Source organism: Heteronotia binoei, chromosome 19, assembly GCF_032191835.1.
Source record: "Heteronotia binoei isolate CCM8104 ecotype False Entrance Well chromosome 19, APGP_CSIRO_Hbin_v1, whole genome shotgun sequence".
Taxonomy (NCBI): domain Eukaryota; kingdom Metazoa; phylum Chordata; class Lepidosauria; order Squamata; family Gekkonidae; genus Heteronotia; species Heteronotia binoei.
Genome location: NC_083241.1, coordinates 27331417 through 27354500, shown reverse-complemented (window position 1 = coordinate 27354500; position 23084 = coordinate 27331417). Strand labels below are relative to the sequence as shown.

General features: G+C 46.8%; 1 protein-coding gene across 1 annotated transcript in view; it reads left to right on the top strand.

The window, feature by feature from the left end:
* The window catches only part of GLDN (gliomedin), a 45648-nt gene that overhangs the window by 17526 nt on the left and 5038 nt on the right, over nucleotides 1-23084 (top strand). The window contains exons 3-9 of the mRNA XM_060259971.1: nucleotides 500-517; nucleotides 6910-7008; nucleotides 8374-8520; nucleotides 10551-10688; nucleotides 19321-19404; nucleotides 19794-19919; nucleotides 22319-22469. Of these exons, the coding sequence (XP_060115954.1) occupies nucleotides 500-517; nucleotides 6910-7008; nucleotides 8374-8520; nucleotides 10551-10688; nucleotides 19321-19404; nucleotides 19794-19919; nucleotides 22319-22469 (763 nt within the window). The remainder of the gene's footprint in view (nucleotides 1-499; nucleotides 518-6909; nucleotides 7009-8373; nucleotides 8521-10550; nucleotides 10689-19320; nucleotides 19405-19793; nucleotides 19920-22318; nucleotides 22470-23084) is intronic.

The window sequence follows — 23084 nt, the reverse complement described above, 5'->3', positions numbered from 1 at the left end:
TGGTGCCTGCTGAGTGTTTCCAGAAAGTGGGTGGAGCCACTTCTGATTGGCCATTGGACATCTGATTGGCGTGCTGATGAAAATAATGTTTCAGCAGCCGCCGCCGCTGCAGTGTTAGTTTTGTCCTCTGTGTCATTCCTCTTTCCCAGGATATTTTAAAAATTGCCCCTCTATCCCCTTGCACTTGGACTTCCTGCGTGCCTGTGTATGGCTCCACTTCCTGTGGCAGCCATTTTGTGGTTGCGCTCTCCACCCTGTGTCAGAACTCCAAAGCTCCCCACAGGCTCAGAAGGGTTGGGGATTCCTGCTCTAAAGCTTACGGGTATGTGAAAGTTAGGGATTCCTTTTCGAACTACTGTGAACTCCTATTCAGTATTTGTCTGGTGCATGCTCTCCAATTCAGCTGGCACAGACCTCACCAGTAAGAACCTTCTTCTCAGTTTCAGTATCATGTCATGCCTGCTGTTTAATTTCTGTTCTTTGTTTGGTTTTGTTCTAGGGTCCCCAGGATTGCCAGGTAATTTGCCTTTTTTCCTCTTGTGTTACTGTCAAACTGTTGATGTAGCTTGTACAGTGGATATTTGAGGTGAGTTGCTGACGCCCCAATCCCATGGGAGAGCCGGCCACTATACAGCAACAGAGATCACAGCCTGCCCTTCTTCTCTCTGAATGGCTGTAGTGCTGGCATTAGACTAGGGTTGTCAGCCCTGCACCAGTGAATGCTGAGAGTTTTTTGAAGTGGTGCCTGTGGAGAGTGGAATTTTGGAGAAACGTGGTATCACTTTCTAGGTGATGCTCTAGGAATTTTCATAATTTCTATGGTCTTTACCATAGAGACTTGGGAAATTCCTAGAAATTCGCAATTGGCACCATCTCCCCCATTTTCCTTCAAATTATCGAAGGCCGATGAAAAACCCACTTTTTCTTCTTTCTAAAAGTGGTTCCTGAGTGTTTCTTCTTCTTTGGGAACGGAATGTTTTCTAAATGACCTCTGGGAAAAAAAAAGTTGTCAACAGAGTATCAGTAAATGTCTTTGCACAATGTAGTACTCAGAGTCTTCACAATGGGTTTTAACCACCGATATTACAGAACCATCCGAAACTGCCAACTCCCACCCAAAGCCATTTGAAAGCAAGCTGAGTAGATCTGCTTTCAATTTCTACTGCAGACGGTGTCCTTTCCCTCCATAAGGCGTCAATTAAAATCCCAGATATTATGAAACTCTAAGGATGCAATTACTGTGTTGGCACGGCTTAAGAAGCAGTTCTTCCTTTCATTGCTGCTTGCTTCATAACATTCAATGCTCCTTCCCTGTCCTTCAGTCTTATATGGGGATTCATACATTTAACAATCACATCACACATCCTGGGGGAAGGGAGGTGCGGGGGGTTGTATGGTTCTGCAGAATCCATAGAGATCCCAGATGCATGGTGGTGGTGACGTCAGTGTTGATGATGGGAGAGGAGGAGAGGGTCATTCCCCATCTACTTGGTGGGTTTTGCTCTTCAGAGTTTGCTAACTTAAAGTGAAGATGTTGGAATGCATCTCCAGCAGTCAAAAAACAGATTGACCCAGAAGAAGAAGATGCAGACGAAGAAGAAGATGATGATGATGGATTTATATCCCACCCTATACTCTGAATCTCAGAGTGGTCATAATCTCCTTTACCTTCCCCCCCCCCCCACAACAGACACCCTGTGAGGTGGGTGGGGCTGGGAGGGCTTTCACAGCAGCTGCCCTCTCAAGGACAACCTCTGTGAGATCTATGGCTGACCCAAGGCCATACCAGCAGGTGCAAGTACAGAAGTGGGGAATCAAACCCGGTTCTCCCAGATAAGAGTCCACGCACTTAACCACGACACCACACTGGATCTCTTAAAATAGGTGGAAATGGGGGAATCTGATCATCCTTAGTGAAGGTGCTTCTTGTGGAAACATAGAACATGGAGCTGGAAGGAACCCCAAAGCTCATCAAGCCCAACCCCCTGCACAATGCAGGAAATTCACAGCTACCCTCCCCCAGTGCCCCCTGCTCTGTGCCCAGAGGAAAGCAAAAAACCTCCAGGATCCTTAGGCCAATCTGGCCAGGGGGGAAAATTCTTTCCTGAAATACCCAAAGTGTCGATCAGCATTACCCTGGGCATATAAGAAAGGGTCACAAGGGCGGAGCACTGGCTCATTTCTTCCTGCCCTCCCTCTCATGATCTGCCTAAATTCACAGAATCAGCCATCTAGCCTCTGCTTTAAAACCTCCAAGGAAGGAGAGCCCACCACCTCCCCAGGAAGCCTGTTCCACCGAGGAATCGCTTTAACGGTCAGGAAGTTCTTCCTAACTTTTAGCCAAAAATTCTTTTGATTTAATTTTGACTTGTTGCCTCTGGTCCATCCTTCTGGGGCAACAGAAAACAACTCTGCTCCATCCTCTACATGACGACAGCCCTTCAAATACTTGAAGATGGCTGTCATATCACCTCCTCCTCCTCTTCTGTTGCTTTAGGTAAAACAAGGAAATACTGGAGGAAAAACGGCACACGGTTAATGCCACATGTCCTTTGAGCTCAAAACAAATCCATGAATGAACACGTGAAATTACATCTTTATTCAAGGCTTGTAAATAGGGCTTTTTTTGTAGCTGGAACTCCTTAGCATATTAGGACACACACCCTTGATGTAGCCAATCCTCCAAGAGCCAGTTTGGTGTAGTGGTTAAGTGCATGAACTCTTATCTGGGAGAACCGGGTTTGATTCTCCACTCCTCCACTTGTAACTGCTGGAATGGCCTTGGGTCAGCCATAGCTCTGGCAGAGGTTGTCCTTGAAAGGGCGGCTTCTGGGAGAGCCCTCTCAGCCCCACCCACCTCACAGGGTGTCCGTTGTGGAGGGAGAGGATATAGGAGATTGTAAGCCACTCTGAGTCTCTGATTCAGAGAGAACGGCAGGGTATAAATCTGCTATTCTTCTTCTTCTTGCAGGGGCTCTTAATGCAGGGCCTACTGTAAGCTCTTGGAGGATTGGCCATATCAGGGGTGCGTGGCCTAATATGCAAAGGAGGTCCTGGTACAAAAAAAAAAAAAGCCTTTCTTGTAAACAGTTCCTTTCTGGTTCACCTGCTGACAACCAAGCAGGGAAGTCTATTTTGATTATGAGAAAGCTGATTCTTTTTCTTTTTAGACTCTCAAAGGATCACACATAAATATGTGCGCAGTCTGTCTGTGAAAGTTTTCCTTTCATTCTTTACCGTTGGGCTCTGGGCTGGAAAAGTCCTGGAGCTGCTGGGGGTGGAGCCATGGAGAGGGGATGGACTCCAGCAGGGCATAATGCCACAGAGGCCAACCTCCAAAGAGGAACTGATCTCTGTTGTCTGGAGAACATGTGTAATTCTGGGAGATCTCCATCTGCCACCTAGAAGTTGGCAACCTTATTTGCTGTATGGAAGCCCCTTCCCCTGCTTGCTTTTGAGAGGGTGTGGGGGGGGGAATAGCATCCGTTTCCCCCAGCTTTCTTGGATTATCCCACAGGCAGGACAAAAACAGGTTGTCCCTGAGTACATTTACGAGTTTGCTTTGCACAGAGCTCCTCCAGACGTGGCATTTAATGAACTTCCTATTTCTTGGAAAAGGTTCGCGTTCCACCCACTTGCGTTTCCCCAGCGCACTCGAGAGTGTGAGTAAATTGTGCTCGGAATATGTAATTGGGACAGATGTCAGGACAGCGAAGCTTTTCTTCCTCTCCTCTAAGGATATTGGATCAGATCCCAACTGGATCCAACTCTTCAGTCCTTGTGAGACCAGGCTCGTGTTATCCTGCATCTGTCTGCTTGACCAATGATGGCTCAGCTGCAGCACAGCATCCTTCTTGTTTGGTTGTTCAGTATATTTTCATCCTACCAGTCCCCAAGGAGTTCAAAGGGGCCTTGTTCTTTCCTCCCCCCCCCCCCCCATGCAACAGCCCCTGTGAGGGGAGGGACGGTGGCTCAGTGGTAGAGCATCTGCTTGGTATGGTCCCAGGTTCAATCCCTGGCATCTCCAACTAAAAAGGGTCCAGGCAAATAGGTGTGAAAAACCTCAGCTTGAGAAGGTCCCATGTTCAATCCCTGGCAACTCCAACTAAAAAGAGTCCAGGCAAATAGGTATGAAAAACCTCAGCTTGAGAAGGTCCCAGGTTCAATCCCCGGCAACTCCAACTAAAAAGGGTCCAGGCAAATAGGTGTGAAAAACTTCAGCTTGAGAAGGTCCCAGGTTCAATCCCCGGCAACTCCAACTAAAAAGGGTCCAGGCAAATAGGTGTGAAAAACCTCAGCTTGAGAAGGTCCCAGGTTCAATCCCCGGCAACTCCAACTAAAAAGGGTCCAGGCAAATAGGTATGAAAAACCTCAGCTTGAGAAGGTCCCAGGTTCAATCCCCGGCAACTCCAACTAAAAAGGGTCCAGGCAAGTAGGTATGAAAAACCTCAGCTTGAGAAGGTCCCAGGTTCAATCCCCGGCAACTCCAACTAAAAAGGGTCCAGGCAAATAGCCGTGAAAAACCTCCGCTTGAGACCCTGGAGAGCCGCTGCCAGTCTGAGTAGACAATACTGACTTTGATGGACCCAGGGTCTGATTCAGTACAAGTCAGCTTCATATGTGAGGTAGGTTCAGCTAAGCGAGAATGGCCCAAGATCACCCCCGCAAGGTTTGTGGTTAAATTTGGGGAGGGGGCACAGTTTTGTGCAAGTTTTGATGGAGGGCATCAGATTGAGGGTCCTTCTAGCTCAGCATCTTGTTTCCAATGATGGTCTGCCAAAGGGTCCTGAGCAGGGCTTTTTTTGAGCAGGAACACACAGAAACGCAGTTCCGGCTGGCTTGGTGTCAGGGGGTGTGGCCTGATATGCAAATGAGTTCCTGCTGGGCTTTTTCTATGAAAGAAGCCCAGGTCCTGAACGCATGAAAGCACCTGCCTTCCCCGTTGGCAGCTTTTTCCATGGAGCCTTCTGAAGCAGAAGCTTCCGATTTCAGTATTCTAGCTGATAGCTGCTGATGGATTTCACATTTGTAAATGTTTTTAGTCCCCCTTTAAAGGCACCTAAGCCAATTTACCATCCTCATATGCTTGGGTTACCAGATGCCCTCGTTTTAGAGGTCATGCCCTCTGTTTCTGGTGTCTGTGCTCTTTTGGGCTTTTTTTAAAAAAATGGTTGAAAATGTCCTCTTTTTGGAACGTTAGGAATATTCCTATTAAGTACAATGACCGCAGCTTAAATAGTAAGGGTAATTAACATGAGATTTGTCATAGTGATCACTCGTTTAAAGTAGTCAGTCGGGAAAGATGTCCTCTTTTGGGGGTTTTGAAATGTGGTAGCCCTGGCATATGATTATTTACTTTTGTTATTTATAGTAATTTATTTATGTATGTTATGTTATTTATAGTCTGCCTTTTATCACTGAGGCTACAGGGGAATTATGTAATGTAAATATATGAGAGCAGTTTGGTGTGTTGGTTAAGTGTACAGACGCTTATATGGGAGAACCAGGTTTGATTCCTCACTTCTCCACCTATACCTGCAGGTATCACCTTGGGTCAGTCATAATTCTCTCAGAACTGTTTTGCTCAAGAGTGGTTCTGTAACTCAGCCCCACCTGCCTCACTGGGTGTCTGTTGTGGGGAGGGGAAGGGAAAGGCGATTGTAAGCTGCTCTGAGACTCCAAGTGAAGGGTGGGGGCATACATCCAATCTCCTCCTCTTCTTCTCAGTATAATCAGTGGGATGAGGAGACATCTAATAAGCAATGTAACAGGACTGCGGCTTCAGAAGTCTGAAACAAGGCATAAGTATTAAGCTTGACATGTTAATGTGAGGAATGGTATGGCATTAAGTAGAAATATAACACAATGAGAGCTGCATAAAAATATGCATCAACAGTACTTTGAAAGGCTGTATTTGAAGGGCTGTCATATAGAGGATGGTGCAAAATAGTTTTCTGTTGCCCCAGAAGGTCAGACCAGAACCATTGGGTTGAAATTAAAGAGTTTTGACTAAACATTCGGAAGAGCTTCCAAACAGAGTGGTTCCTCAGTGGAACAGGCTTCCTCAGGAGGTGGTGGGCTCTCCTTCTTTGGAGGTTTTCAAACAGAGGCTAGATGGCCACCTGACAGCAATGCTGATTTTGTGAACTTAGGCAGATCACAAGAAGGAGGACAGGAAGGGTTGCATCAGTGCTTAGTTCTCATGGGCCTTTCTTACACACCCAGGGAAATGCTGGTTGCCACTTTGGGGTCAGTCAGCAATTTGTCTCCAGGCCAGTTTGGCAAGGGATCCTGGAGATTTTTTGCCATGCTCTGGGCATGGAACAGGGTGTGTATGTGTGTGTGGGAGGTATCTATGAATTTCCTGTATTGTGCAGGGGGTTGGACTAGATGATGCTGAAGGTCCCTTCCAACTCTGGTTCTGTGAACAGATAATACATGTTAGTAGTATAGTCCTCAGTCTTGTTCCTTGCATTTCTGTGTCTTCCTGAATCATTCTGTTCCAGTGCAGCTCAGTTACCTTTATAAGAATGGCTTCCCGCACGGTTCTTTTTTATGTAGTTGGCAGAAAGCCGAAAGGGTGGGGGTCTTCCAGACTTCTTCAGACAGGCCATTCCATAGCGTGGGGGCTACTACAGAGAATGCACATGTTTAGGCAACTGTTGATCTTGCCTATTTGCAGGATTGCCTAAGCTACTCCAAAATAACAAGGCATGAGTCCTTTGGGGCCAATTTTAAACTGAAATATTCTGGCTTGATTAGTTTGTGTGTGGCTGATTTTCATGACTTTGGAGATCCCATGTTGGCTTCCATTGACTCTCAAACCAGAATGCTGAAGCTTGTGTGGTGTAAGATTTCCTGTTCTCTGGGGTGGGATTCTCAGATATCACATTTTCTTGATTTCATCAGGTCCTCCTGGTCTTGATGGAATGCCTGGTTTTAATGGATCTGATGGAATTCCTGGCATTCCTGGGCAAAAGGGAGAACCCGGAAGACGAGGGAAACCAGGTACGTTTCCATGTGGACAATACTATTTCCTTTCTCTCCGTTTTCCCCTCTTCCAGTTCCTTGAGGCTGACTCAGAACTCTAGCAAAATCACACAGTATTGCCCTCCTTTGTATCACTTTCGTCTGCATGCAGTGGACAGCATGTTGGACTAACACAGTAGAATCTCCACCCCCATCCCTTGGAGTCAACAGTGTTGAGAGCATCCAGGCAAAATCTCAAGTCTGATTCCCCACTAGCCTTACCCCACTCACACTCTCCTCTTCTCCGCGGGGCATCCGTGGGATTTCGCACAAGCTGCCCTGAGGCTGCAACTTGCTCCGCCTCTTTTGTGCAGCAAACAAGATCCTCTAAAAACCAGTTTCTGTTTGCCACGGGAAAGAGGCAAAACAAGTTGCAGCCCCGGGGCAGCTTGTGCGAAATCCAACAGAAGCCCTGAGGAGAAGAGGAGAGTGAGAGCAGGGTAAGGCTAGTGGGAAACAGTCTGAGTCTTGGAAGACAGTTGTATTTCCAGGTGAGGGGGAGCCAGTGGCCAGCCTGCGTGAGCAGAGTCACTTCAGGGCTTAAGGGCCCCACTTTTTCCCGGGGATATATTCTTAAGTCCCAATGTACTCATTCCACTGAGTAAATACAATGCTGATTCATAATGAAACATCTAGCAAAGGAGGTTTAAATCAGGCATTTATTTATTTATTGCACTTGTATCCCACCCTCCCCAAACGGGCTCAGGGCGGCTAACAACAGTCGTAATTCGATGACAGATTCACATTATAACAATAAAACATTATTAAAACATTAAAATATTTTGCTGGGACTTCATCTGAGCCAGGTTCTTCAATGTCAGAAGTCTGCAAATAAGGCCCGAAATTTATTGCTAATTCCAAGATTCTTAGAAAATATGAAGTGCCAGAAAATATGAAGTACCTGTGAACCTGCCTCTAAATATATGCAGAGTGAATTTCCTTTGTCAATGAGCATATGATGGGCTTTAATAAATCCAGGGGTGGAATTCTAGCAGGAGCTCTTTTGCATATTAGGCCATACACTCCTGATGCAGCCAATCCTCCATGAGTTTACAAGGCTCTTTTTTGTAAGCTGTTGGAGGATTGGCTACATCGGGTGTGTGGCCTAATATGCAAAGGAGCTCCTGCTAGAATTCCACCCCTGAATAAATTCCTAGATCCTTTGTGTTTGTTTGGAAACTGGCACCAAAAAACACCTGCTGAAACATGACGGCGGAAAGCGAAAATCAACGTGTACTTTTGAGAGATATCTGCATGCAAGGGCCTAAATTCCTGCAACATCCTGCATGATCTAAGTGGTTTTTCCAAATGTGTGTTCTAAGTCATGCCTTTTTTTAAAACCAGGACCAAAAGGTGACCCTGGAGAGAAAGGAGAAAAAGGAGATCCTGGTGAAATTGGCTTACCTGGGAAAAATGGGACACCAGGAGAAAAAGGATCGAGAGGGGCCAAAGGGGATAAAGGCGAAGCGAGCAACGATTTAACAGCAGAAGGTGAGAGGAGACAAGCTGAGGAACTCCCCTGGAGTTACGCAGGAAGCTCCCTATTGCCATCAATTTTTTTGCCAGCATTCAGATCCTTGTTTTTAATGATGCTGGGGACTACAAAGGGCGTTTTCGCACTGACCTTACGCCGGAGCGAGATCCCTCTTCACCGCACAGCGTCTGTGCGGATTTTGCACTAATTGCTCCGCAGAACCCGGAAGAGCCGCAAAGTCCTGCAGCTTTTGCATCGCAAATGTAAACCGCCAAAAACCAGTTTACATTTGCGACGCAAAAGCCGCGGGACTTTGCGGCTCTTCCGGGTTCTGCGGAGCAATTAGTGCGAAATCCGCACAAACGCTGCGCGGTGAAGAGGGATGTCGCTCCGGCGTAAGGTCAGTGCGAAAACGCCCAAAGTGTGGGGAGAAGTAGTTTCAGCCTCCCCACACACTGTTGTCTTTGTGTCCTCTAACTACCCGGTGGAACTTCTATTAGCTCCATTGCGAAAATTCGGGATTTCGCGGTGGAATAAGTAGCGGCTCCATGGATCAGTTTGTAGATGTGAAAATGGCACTCTGTGTGGTAGTGTTGGGTGGTATCTAGGAGGGACGAAACTCCCACTGCATGTCTGATATAAATTCCCAAACAGGGGGACTTTGTATTATGAAGCTCGGCCCCAAGTGACAGCAGGAAAGTCACGATCAACCAACCTCCGATATCTCTAAGTAACATAGAAGACCATTTAAGTTTTAGGACTGTTTCACCACTGGGTTTAGTGTCCGCCTATCTCTTTTATGTTCTCTATCTGATACTGTGTTGAATCTTGATTGCAAGGTATTTCTTGAATGGGGTATATACATGTCTTAAATAACCAGGGGTGCAATTCTAGCAGGAGCTGCTTTGCATATTAGGCCACACCGCCCTGATGTAGCCAATCCTCCAAGAGCTTACAAGGCTCTTTTTTTGGTAAGCTCTTGGATGACTGGCTACATCAGCGGGTGTGTGGCCTAATATGCAAAGGAGCTGCTGCTAGAATTCCATCCCTGTAAATAACAGTAACGTGTGTATAACAGACTGTGTATGAGAACAGCTTTTCCTAGAGAAAAGAAGCTTTGGGTGGGACCCATGCTGCCCTCTCCAGTCTGGCTTTTTGTGCGGCTGCTTTGAAGTTTAAAAAACAGCAACTGCTTTGGGAGAAGCAGTCCCAGATCACCCACAGATCAGAGTTGCAGCTGCAGATGTCTGAGCCAGTTCTTGGTTCAAGACCAGGCAGTGAAAGAGACTCCACAGAAGCATCAAGCTCAGCCGATCTGATGGATCCAAAGTTGGCAGGAACCACCTGTGTTTTCCTTCTTTGCTGGCCGGAAGCATCCATTGGAAGACTGTTTCTTTTTCCTTTTCTGTTCTTATGAGGGCTTGTGTGCCCAACACAGAAGAATTAATGTACACAGCATGTTAAGAGCCATACATGGGAATTGCATAATTTCCTGTAGCTAGTGGTTGGAAGAAGAGCCCCATGGTGCAGAGTGTTAAAGCTGCAGTACTGCAGTCCAAACTCTCTGCTCATGACCAGAGTTTGATCCCGGCAGAAGCTGGGTTCAGGTAGCTGGCTCGAGGTTGACTCAGCCTTGCATCCTTCTGAGGTCGGTAAAATGAGTACCCAGCTTGCTGGGGGGAAAGTGTAGATGACTGAGGAAGGCAATGGCAAACCACCCCGTAAAAAGTCTGCTGTGAAAATGTGAAAGCAACCCAGAGTCGGAAAGGGGACTATCTTTACCTTTTAGTGGTTGGATGTTGATGATGTGTGAAATAGGAATGACCTTGTCTTCTGCTGCGGATCTTCTGGAACTGTGCTTTCAAGATGTCTCTGGTGGTGTTGGGGCTCATGGGGAGAGGATCAAAGACTAAAGAGTGACGGACTATATTTAAATTCACCTCCAACCTAGAGGGCATCCCCCCTTTAGATGGGTTATCTTGAAAGCATCTCAAGCTGGGAACCGCTTTGCTGTGCTCAAAACACAGAACCTCGTGTGTCTTTTTAGGTGTGAAAGGCGAGCCGGGGCCTCCGGGACCCACTGGCCCTCCTGGTCCCCAAGGGCCTCCAGGACCTCCAGGGCCTCCAGGGAGACGAAAAGCAAAAGCCGAGGTTCAGGAGAACATGTTCAGTACCCAGTGTGTAGGTGAGTGACTCTCAAGTTCACAATGTTTTCATCTTCACTGCACATTGGAAACTCAGAGCTCCAACTTGCACTTTGTGTTGTGTGGGCCTTTAAAAAAAAAGGTGTTACCTGGCATTTGTTTTTGGGATCAGCTGTGGACCGACACGGTGGCCCACCTTTTTGTCCCCTTCTGCTGGTCTGTGTTCCTCCCTTGCAACCAGCCTCCGTCTCTTGAAGACTGAATGGCAACGCAGGACTGCTGCTGGAAACAGCATCTCTGTTTCAAGTTCTTGCCAGTCAAGTTCTTGCCAGGGAGAGATGGTGGCTCAGTGGTGGAGCATCTGCTTGGTAAGCGGAAGGTTCCAGGTTCAATTCCTGGCACCTCCAACTAAAAAGGGTCCAGGCAAATAGGTGTGAAAAACCTCAGCTTGAGACCCTGGAGAGCCGCTGCCAGTTTGAGTAGACAATACTGACTTTGATGGACTGAGGGTCTGATTCAGTATAAGGCAGCTTCATGTGTTCGTATGTGTTATAGAACGTGGGCCATGGCATGCGTTTCTCCACTCCCATTCTGCCTTGTTGCCTGGCAAGTGGGTGGGGAAATTATGACATTGGGAAACAGGCCAAGTGATCCTAGGCATCATGGGGGAGGACTCGACACATGAGTGCCATTTTCGGTGGCATCCCTGTTATCATGTAAAAGGCATCATGTCTCCTATAGCCAAGTTCAACAGGATCATAATACCATTTTGTTCAGACCAGCCGAAATATTGCAAAATAGTGAACAAGGGTTTTTTTTTGCATCCTCCAGAACTTCTTGTCCCCGAACAAAACGCGTACGTTTGGCAGAGAGTTTTTCTGGTTGTGATTAAAAGATCTCTTGGTCTGCTGTTTTTAGACCCTTAAAATGGGATTAGAGGATGGGTTTAAGAATTTAATTGCTTTGATGGAGCTGGGTGCAAACAGGGTTTCAAGAGACATTGGAACGGAGAAGCAATTTCTGCCAGAAATTAAGGACTTTCCTGCACCCCCCCCCCCCGCTGTTTACAAGGGACTGGCATGTTCTGTTTAGTGCAGAGGAAAATCAGGGCTTCTGCATTCCTTTGGTGTATCTCAAAATCCATTTTGCATCAGTCTCATCTAATCTAATTAAATTTGCAGCCACAACCTTAATTCCATTTGAAGCCTCTAAAAACTGCAGGGGGGGGGGATTTCATCATCATGACCTGTTATATTTTTTTCCAGGGCTTTTTTTTTGTAGCAGTCACTCCTTTGCACATTAGGCCACACACCCCTGATGTAGCCAATCCTCCTGAAGTTTACAGTAGGCCCTGTAAGAAGAGTCCTGTAAGCTCTTGGAGGATTGGCTACGTCAGGGGTGTGTGGCCTAATATGCAAAGGAGTTCCTGATACAAAAAAAAGCCCTGTTTTTTTCTCCCTCTTTTCTTCCCCTCTTGGATTTTTGTACTGAATTGGCCAAGAGTCCTGGGGAACCCAAAAACCTGCTACCTGTTCAGTGATATTCGTCATTAAAAATATATTGCACAAACAGGCAATTTCCACCCTTCGACAAAGAATAAATGAACAAAGTCTGACATCAGAAACCACAACATTCAAAAACCAGTGCAAAGAGCATTTTAACCTTTCAGGACATTAAATTGCTGCCCTAAGAGCAGCAGTTCTCTTACAAAGAAATTTCAAAGGAGACTGCCGAATTGCAACTGATAATGAAGCTCAAGACAATGCATCCCCTTGGACTGAATTGGGACTGGGTTTCCTGTCTCATTACCAGTGCTGATTTCGCCATGCCTACTACCTCTCTGCTGTTGTCATTCAGCATCTGAAATCGCTACACTCTCCAAGAAATAAGGACAGATGGATTCACATTTTAGCTGTATCTGAAGAAGTGAATATCCCTGCCACAAATTTTGTTAGTCTTTAAGGTGCTCCTGGATTCTTCCTATTTTTTGCTGCTTCAGACAGACTAAAATGGCTGCCCATCTCGATTTATCTACAAGATTTATAAGCAGGGCTTTTTCTACAAAAAAAGGAACTAATTTGTGTATTAGGACACACCCCATGACATCACAATTGTGTCACACAGTATGAACTCATTTGCATATTAGGCCACACCCCTGATGCCAAGCCAGCTGGAACTGCACTCTTGTGCATTCCTGCTAAAAAAAAAAAGCCCTATTTATAAGTGTTCTTGTTTGTTGGAGGAGGGAGACTAATCTAGAAACTTCAGTGCAGTCTTGGAGTATCTCACATCTTGGTCCATATTTGTCTGGTACATTTTTGTCTCACCCTTCTTCCAAAGAGCTCAGAGGGTACATGGTTCTTCTATCCTCATTTTATCATCACAACGATCTTGTGAGGTAGATTAGGCTGAGAGCGAGTGACTGGTCAAAGCTCACTGAACTCGGGTCAAAGCTCACTTGAACTCGGGTCAGCTTGATTTTGGTCCTTTACCATAACCACTATCCCACATCAGCTCTCCTGTTTGTAATGCTGCAGGAGCGACAGAAATCTGTTCCTTCAAAGGGGGAAAACAAGCTGATGGCGTTTCCCCCCTGTGTTTTGTGCTGTTAATTTTCTCTCGCTTTTATGAGTCTCTGTGGGAAACAGTAGAAGCTTCAGGGAAATAAACAAGTTTAATGTTATTTCTGCATCGATGCCTGAAAAAGAAGGATAAAAAAGCAGAAAAGGCGATTCCTTTGGTTGGGCCATCTGGAAATACCACCCAAGAATGTTAAGCCTTTTGAAAAGGCTGTTATGTAAAGGCTTTCTTTTCTAAGTTGTAATTATACCTTGGTGATAAAAACAAGAGAGGGAAGGCGGCATGGCAGAGCCCAATTGCATCAGATCTCAGAAGCGAAGGATTGTTACTGGGATGGGAGACCACCAAGGAAGGCTGTGCAGCAGGAGACAATGGCAAACTCTCTCTGCTTCTCGGGGGTGGAATTCTAGCAGGAGCTCCTTTGCATATACAAGCATAGCCAGCTTCAAGAGGGGATTGGATAAAAATATGGAGCAGAGGTCCATCAGTGACACAGAGTGTTGGACTGGATGGGCCATTGGCCTGATCCAACATGGCTTTTCTTATGTTCTTATATTAGGCCCCACTCCCCTGTTGTAGCCAATCCTCCAAGTGCTTACAAAAAAGAGCCTTGTAAGCTCTTGGAGGATTGGCTACATCAGGGGTGTGTGGCCTATTATGCAAAGGAGCTCATGCTAGAATTCCACCCCTGCTGCTTTTAGCTTGTTTTGAAGGCCCCTTGCTGGGGTTACCGTAACTCGACTTACATATGATCAAGACACTGGTCGTACTAAACATTCAGAGGAGGTGATGGAGTGACATTGTGGACATGCTCTGTGACATTGTGGACAGTGGAGACCAGACGCAGGGGTGGCCAGACTTGCTTAATGGAAGAGCCACATAGAATAAAGTCAGATGTTTGAGAGCCGCAAGACAGGGACATTAGGTAACTGAGAGCCACAAGATGTGAATGTCAGATGGAAGGAAGGAAAGGTAGAAAGAAAACAGATGGGAGGGGGAGGGAGGAAGAGGTGGAAAGAAAGCAATTTTAACTATAAATGCATTCTCCAAGCTGCCAGCTGGCTTGGAGAACTGATTTAAAGAGAGAAATGCCTTCTCTAAGCTAGCCAATGGGGTGGTGGGGGCTTTGAGAGCCACATGTGGCTCCCAAGCCACAGTTTGGCCACCCCTGGACCAGAGTTTTGGCTTGTGGGGCAGAGCACAGGCTCTGGATAAAGAAGGTCCCAATTTCAACCCCTGGCCTCTCCTTTTCTGAGCCAGACACTCTGGAAAACCAACAGCCATTAAGTGTGGACAATACTGATTTACGCAGACCAGTGGCCTGACTTGATAGACGACAGATTCCTAGATCACCTGGCCAAGCAGGAGAGCCATCTATGCCACCTGCTCTTAATTTTTAACCTCCTTGCCCTAGTCAATATGCTGTCTCTGGAAACGACAATTGTGTCTTTGGCTACCAAGTTCAGTCACCACTGTTAGGCCAATTCTCTGTACATTCACAACATGCTAAAATGATTTACTTCATGTAAGTTCCCCAGTCTGGCCCTGGCCTAAATGCTGAGGCTAGCCTGATCTTACAGATTTTGGAAGGTTAGCAGGGTCAGTCCCGCCTAGTGTTTCAGTGGGAGACCTCCAAGAAATACCAGGGCCATGACACAGAGGCAAGCAATGGCCAACCACCTTTGATCGTCTCTTGCCTTGAAAAGCCCACGATTGGTCACCATAAATTGTCTGCATCCCCACCAATGTTCCCTCTAAGCTGCAGAGTCTTGTGAGCAAAAATTCTACTTGGTGAGCTACTGGCATTAAAGTTGTGAGCTCCTGCATACATTAGTTTTCTCTGGGGCCATCCTTCTTGAGCTAAGACAAAAATGTGTGAACTGGAGGCTAAAAATCTGTGAGCTAGTTCATGCCAACTCAGCTTAGAGGGAACACTGGTCCCCACCACCAGCCCAGGCTTCTTTCAGGCCACTCACGACAGCGTGGTGGGAGCTTCAAGGCAATCTCCCATCCAGCAGTGGGTGGGGTGGTGGTGTCTAAAGCTCACTCACCTTCCAGCTGCCCCCTTTCAGCTCACTGCGACTGCTCTTCCAAGTCTTCATTCAGTATGATTTACTTCTTCACAGGGGTGGAATTCTAGCGGGAGCTGCTTTGCATATTAGGCCACACCTCCCTGATGTAGCCAATCCTCCAAGAGCTTTCAAGGCTCTTTTTTGTAAGCTCTTGGAGGATTGGCTACAATGGGGGGGGGGTTGTGGCCTAATATGCAAAGGAGCTCCTGCTAGAATTCCACCCCTGCTTCTTGGACAAGGTCCCTTCAGTTGTTGGTCATGTGGTTGGAGATGAAGGCCTCTGAGGAAAGGCTGAGGGACTTGGGAATGTTCAGTCTGGAGAAGAGGAGTGGGGGGGGGGGGGAGACCCGATTGCTGTTTTGAAGTATTTGAAGGACTGTCACTTAGAGGAGGGCAGGGGTCTGTTTCTGTTGGCAGCAGAGGAGAGGACTTACAATAATGGGTTTAAATTAAGGGTGGGAAGGTACTGGCTGGATATAAGGAAGAACGTTTTTATGGTACGAGTTGCTCAACAGTGGAATCAGCTGAGCTCCCCCTCTTTGGCAGTTTTTAAACAGTGGCTGGACAAACACTTGTCAGGGATGCTGTAGGCCAGGGGTGGCCAACGGTAGCTCTCCAGATGTTTTTTGCCTACAACTCCCATCAGCCCCAGCCAGCATGGCCAATGGCTGGGGCTGATGGGAGTTGTAGGCAAAAAACATCTGGAGAGCTACCGTTGGCCACCCCTGCTCTAGGCTGATCCAGCTTAGAGCAGGGGGTTGGACCCAGGACTTTTTTTTAGCAGGAACTCTTTTGCATATTAGGCTATGCCCCCCCTGATTTAGCCAATCCTCCCAAGAGTTTACAGGGCTCTTAGTACAGGGCCTACTGTAAATTCTTGGAGGATTGGCTACATCAAGGGAACACTGGTCCCCACCACCACCCCAGGCTTCCTTCAGACCACTCACAACAGCATGGTGGGGGCTTTGAGGCGATCTCCCATTCAGCAGTGGGTGGGGTGGTGGCGTGTAAAGCGTGGCCCCCCTCAGCTTCACACACCTTCCATCTGTCCCCTTTCAGCTCACTGTGATTGCTCTTCAAGTCTTCATTCAGTATTATTTATTTCTTGGCAGGGTGGAATTCTATCAGGAGCTGCTTTGCATATTAGGCCATGCCCTCCTGATGTAGCCAATCCTCCAAGAACTTACAAGGCTTTTTTTTGTAAGCGCTTGGAGGATTGGCTATATCAGGGGTGTGTGGCCTAATATGCAAAGGAGTTCCTGCTGCAAAAAATGCCCTGGTTGGACCAAATGTATGGCCCCTTCCAACTCTGTGATTCTGTGATTCTATTCTATGATTCTTGACACCCCCCCCCCAAAAAATTTCTGGTAGCTGTTTGGCGCCCTTAAAGTGAAGCCTTCGAAGCGAAACACCGCAAGGCACATCTGTGCTGTTTTCTGAGCGGTCTCACCTTTTTGTTAAGAGAAGATGGATGCTGTGGCGGCGAGTTGAGTAATGAGCTTGTGAAGTGGGAACATGGCCCTCTTCCAGTGTTCGGAACAGACCATGCCACTTCAAGGATGTTGCAGGAGAACGTTGGCCTCTCCTCCTTGTACTATTTTGGGGGCTGTTTGATAGCTTGCTGTAGGAACTGGCGCCCCACTGTTTCCCTTTCCCTGCTGTGTCTAGCTTCTGGCTTATCTAACGAGAAGAAAAAGAGATAATTTGTCAATACGGATTGTAGCAGCCATTTGCAAGCTGGGCCTTGACTCCTAGGAGACGACTGCCCAAATCTGGCTTAGATTTTGCTCCTTTTCCCATACCTGGCCATATCTTTCTTGTGATTTTTGTGAGGAGAGACACCTTTGAATTTCCCCACATCCAATGTCCTCCCCTCCCCCCAATCTGAAGTTCCAAATCACCTGGTTTTCAGTCTGAAATGCCTTCCTTTTTTATTGTTAGTTTCTGAATTTTGTGTAGAGTGCAAGAGTTGCTGCCCCTCCCTTTCTTCATAGTTGCTGAGATACACGTGAGCAGGTGTGGAATTCTAGCAGGAGCTCCTTTGCATATTAGGCCACACCCCCTGATGTAGCCAATCCTCCAAGAGCTCACAGGGCTCTTAGTACAGGGCTTACTGTAAGCTCTTGGAGGATTGGCTACATCAGGGGTGTGTGGCCTAATATGCAAAGGAGCTCCTGCTAGAATTCCACCCCTGCACATGGGTATTAATAAAACACTACAACAAAGCACTCCTGATGAATGATTGTATTCTTGCAACCAGGGTTCACGTGTGAAGAAAACACTGCACAAGAAAGAACCTGTGTGCAGCCATGAATATGATCCAGTCAAGAGTGCTTTTTCTGCATTCTCTTCTCCTCCCAAGAGTGCTTTTAAAAAAGTGTTTGTATCTGTATAGTCTGGCACTTAGCTAATGTGGGGGTTTGGGATGTAAAGAGCAAATTATCCATGTCTCAATTCTGGAATTAATTTCTGAAATTCTCTAATGAAGGAAGAGTTGAAATGTAACCTAGCATGAACTTTTGGAAGAGCAGTAGCCAAATTAAAATGCCCTTGTCCTAGTTGAATGGGTGGAAGATTTTCTAGGCCAGATTTCAGAGGAACGCCTGGATTTCCTGAAGAACTAAATATTCAGGCATAGATAGAATTTTGTGTGTGTGTTTGTGCGGCCTGCTAATGGAGAAATTAACTGATAGAGTTGGGGGAATGTAATAGTTAGAACACCCCCCCCCCTGTCCAATTTTTGAGAAGGGAGGGGTGCTGGAAATTTTGAGAAAAGGTATCTGGTGCTACCCTAAAATGAGTGTTGGGGGGAGTCCTCTTATTTTTCTTGCTTTCTTATGTATGGGAAGTATAGACTAGATGCTGGCTTAGAATAGCCCAGGCTAGCCTGATCTCGTCAGATTTGGAAGCTAAGCTGGGTGAGCCCTGGTTGGTCCTTGGGTGGGAGAGCCCTGAGGAAGTCCGGGGATGCTGTCCAAAGGCAGACAATGGCAAACCACCTCTGAACATCTCTTGCCTTGAAAGCCGTATGGGGGTCATCGTAAGTCGGCTGCAACTGGAAAGCACTTCCCACACCCACAGACTGTGCCGGCAACCTTCTGAAACAACATTTTATCTTTTTCTGTGGAACAGTCAAGGCCCGTGCCACCTTCGGCCAAAAGAGACAGCCTTAAGGCCGGTGATGTTTTCTGCTGGATGTCAGCCAAGGCCTGACGATCTCTTTGTGTGATTTCCCCCTCTCATCTTGGACATCTGTCTGAGAACTGTAAGCAGGTCCAACGCTCCAATGACTCTTACGACATTAAGGCGGCAGGACAGTTTCCTTTAAGAAGAAACTTACACAGCTGGGTTCCAAATTGGCTCTCACGCTTTGTGGACAAAGGAAGCCCGACCAGAACAAATGGGTTGAAGGTTGGACCAGATTGAAATGAAATCAAGAGGAACTTCTAGACCAGGGGTGTTAAACATGCAGCCTGGGGACCGAATCAAACCCCCAGAGGGCTCCTATCAGGCCCCCAAGCAACTGGCTGTCATCTGCTTCCTTCTCCCTCTCTCTTGCTTCCTTCTCCATCACAGCTTGCTTTCTCAGGCTTGCTCAGTCCCACTGGAGCTACAGAGGAAGGAGGGGAGACAGAGCTTGCTTTGCCAGGCTCAATCACACAGCAGACCTACTGAGCCAAGCCTCTCTTCCTTCTATTGGCTGAGGCTCCTCCCCATCCTGGTCCCCTGGGAAAAGAAAGAGAGAGCCAGAGCTTCCTTTGCCCAGTTCCCTGGATCTCATGGAAGAAATACAAAGAAGCACCTTTAAGACCAATGAGCGCTAATGTTTTAAGCATGTTTTATTTTAAGTTTGGTTTTTTTTAAACCCTTTAATTGTGTTTGTGTCCTTTATAAAGTTCATAAATAGACACATGGCCCTGGCTTGACCTGGCCCGGCCCAACAAGGTCTCATTTATGTCAGATCTGGCCCTCATAACAAATGACTCACAGGTACTCCTTTCTCTCTCCTGCACAGATTTAGGGGAGACGTGTGCAGTTCCAAATGATGATACTCTGATAGAAAAAGTGGAAGAAAAGGCAGACCTCTATCATCGCAAAAAATCAGGTAAACTTTTTTTGCGATCTGTTTGATTACTTTGTGATGTTGGGTTTTAAGAACACAAAAAGAGCCCTGCTAGATCAGACCAGTGGTCCCTCTAGTCCAGCATCTCATCTCACACAGTGGCCAACCAGAATGGCTAAGGCTTTTGTAAGACCACAAGAAGAGCCCTGTTGGAACAGACCAGAGGTCCATCTAATCCAGCATCCTGTCTCACACAGTGGGCAACCAGTTCCTCTGGAGGGCCAACAACAGGGTGTAGAGGCCAAGGCTTTCCCCTGATGTTGCCTCCTAGCTTTGGGATTCAGAGGTTGAAGGCTTCTGAATATGGAGGTTTCCTTTAGTTATCATTGCTAGGAGCCATTGATAAACTTATTCTTGTTTCTCTCTGCTAGACTGCATCATAAAGTCAATAGGAAGCCCTGTCGAGATTAAGAAGGTGAAAGAGACTTTTGGAGTATGGATGATGGATGCCGCAAACCACAGCGACGAGCGGATTTGGATCACAGAACATTTTACAGGTATCAAGGTGTCTCTGGAGGACAGAAGGGACATTCTGAGGACAGGGCACTACGGTTATAGATCCTCCCAGATGCATGCGTGATACCCACTATGCAGGGCTTTTTTTGTAGAAGGAACTCCTTTGCATATTAGGCCACGCCTCCCTGATGCAGCCAATCCTCCAAGAGCTTACAAGGCTTTTCGTACAGGGCCTACTGTAAGCTCCAGGAAGATTGGCTACATCAGGGGGTGTGTGGCCTAATATGCAAAGGAGTTCCTCCTACAAAAAAAGCCCTGCCACTATGGATGAAACAAAGAACAGATATGCCCTTTCCCCGGGAAGACGTACAGGATCCTGCGGGCAAGACAGGGACAGGCAAGAAGTTTAAATTATGGGCAGAAAGGTACTGGCAATATATTAGGAACTATTAGGATTCCTTTTTTTACAGTAAGAGTAGTTCAGCAGTGGAATCAGCTGCCTAGGGAGGTGGTGAGCTCTCCTTCACTGGCAGTCTTTAAGCTGCAGCTGGACAAACACTTGTCAGAGCCAGTGTGGTATAGTGGTTAACAGGCCTCAGATTCAGCAGAAGCTCACGGGAGTGCGGCTCCTGAACCTTTCTGAGGGTCCCCCCTCTTCCTCCCCACCTACCTTGTCCACTGAATAGTAGGTGCAGCTGCGTAACAATCCCTGGATTAGGAGAATGGGCAGCCAGCCACCAGGGGCTTTGCCAGCAGCCCTGGAGAGAGAGCCAGAGCTTCCTTTGCCCAGTTCCCTGGATCCCATGGAAGATCCCATGGATCCCATCCACTTCTTATGGGTAGCGGGTGGCTTGCTGGCCTTTTAACTGGAGGGAGGCAGCCCAGGAGAGCCCGGGGCTCTCCTTTCTTGCATTGCGTTGCTTTTGGCTTGGAGGGGCGGTGGCATATGCTAATGAGTTAGGCTAATGAGCTCCACCACCTATTTTTCTACAAAACAACCTCTGGTGGTTAAGAACGGCAGGCTCCAATTTGGAGATCTGGGGTTGATTTCCCCACTGCTCCACATGCACTTGTTGACTTTGGGTCAATCGATCACAGTTCTCTCAGAGCAGTTCTCCGAGAGCTCTCTCAGCTCCCACCTACCTCACAGGGTGTCTGCTGTAGCGAGAGGAAGGGAAAGGAGATGGCAAGCCGCTCTGAGACTCCTTCAGGTAGTGTGGCCATTTGATATTTATCCTCAACTTTGTATGAGGAAATTATAGTAGCTTATGTAAAGCTTATTCTCTTTTTTGAATGAATTTTATTAAATTTTTAAATAAAAGAAGGATAAAAAAAAAACAGCCCAAGAATAAAGTTATAACAATTGTGAAAAAACAGCAAGGAATAATTTCCAATTTTCTCTGTAACAGAAAGATAAAAAAGGTAAAGGTAAGTCCCCTGTGCAAGCACCAGTCGTTTTTGACTCTGGGCTGACGTTGCTTTCACAACATTTTCATGGCAGACTTTTTACGGAGTGGTTTGCCATTGCCTTCCCCAATCATTTACACTTTTCCCCCAGCAAGCTGGGTACTCGTTTTACCGACCTCGGAAAGATGGAAGGCTGAGTCAACCTTGAGCTGGCTACCTGAACCAGCATCCGCTGGGATCGAACTCAGGTTGTGAACAGAGGGCTCCGACTGCTATAAACTTATTATTTTTTGACTCTTTATCTTCAAAACCACAAATCATCTGTTCATTTTTTTGTTTCACGCAATCAATTTATAAGCGATTTCCGTATACCCATGTAAAAGCTTATTCTTGATGACTCTTTATACACCCTGATATTCAGGCCCTATGTTTTGAATTACATTATTGTGTTTGTGTATACTATATCATGAATATATTTCTTTTGATACAGATTTTTTTAATTTGGTGTCGTTCAACCTTTGTAGCATTCTCAGTACATTTCGGATTGAGTTTGTTTCCCCTTCTCCTTTGTTAGCAGGTGATAGGACTTGCAATAGTGGGTTTAACTTATGGGCAGAAGGGTACCGTCTGGATATAAGGGCTTTTATTATTTTTTTACAGTAGTTCAACAGTGGAATCAGCTGCTTACAGAGGCGGTGAGCTCCCCCTCCCTTGCAGTCTTCAAACATTGGCTGGACAAATTCTTGTCAGAGATGGTTCTAGCAGGAGCTCCTCTGTATATTAGGCCATGCCCCCTGATGTGGCCAATCCTCCAAGAGCTTAGAGGGCTCTTAGTGCAGGGCCTACTGTAAATTCCAAGAGGATTGGCTACATCAGGGGGGCGTGGCCCAGAGGAGCTCCTGCTAGAAAAAGAGCCCTGCAGGGGGTGGGGGGGGGATTAGAAGGCCTGTATGGCCCCTTTCGGCTCGACGATTCTAGGTTAGCTGTAATCTAGCTCGGCTCACTCCACACTTTTCTCCCTCTTTCTGAACAGGCAAAATGGTAAAAGAATATGCTGACATGGCCGCCTTGCTGAACGACAGCTACGAAGTCATCGAGCTGCCGTGGCACTTTTACGGATGCGGCCACACTGTCTATAATAACGCCGTATACTATCAGAAAATAGGGACCAATAACATTGTGAAGTAAGTAGGTGGTTCGGGGGGTTACAAGAGACATTGCTGAAAGTTGTCTTCAATGAGAGGATTTTCACTGTGTCCAAACACTTAGATACAAGGCTGATGTGGCGAGCTTTATTAATTTTTTAAAACTGTGACGTTGTATTAGTGAGATTCTGCCTTTCAAAAGAAAGGCCGTGCCCCCCAAAACTGTAAAAACAATGCAACAAGCCATCAAGTGTAATGGGGCTCATTGGGGAAGCCTCTGCTTGGCGTGCCGAAGGTCACAGGTTCAATCTCTGGCATCTCCAGTTAAAAGGACCAGGACTCATGGGTGATGTGAAAGACCTCAGCCTGAGGTTCTGGAGAACCGCTGCCAGTCTGAGCAGACAAGAGTGACTTTAAGTGGACTGATGCAGTAGAAGCAGGGCTTTTTTTGTAGCAGGAACTCCTTTGCATATTAGACCACGCACCCCTGATGTAGCCAATCCTCCTGGAGCTTACAGCAGGCTCTGTAAGAAGAGCCCTGTAAACTCTTGGAGGATTGGCTACATCAGAGGGTGTGTGGCCTGATATGCAAAGGAGTTCCTGCTACAAAAAAAAGCCCTAAGTAGAAGGTAGATTCATGTGTCCGTGAGTCCA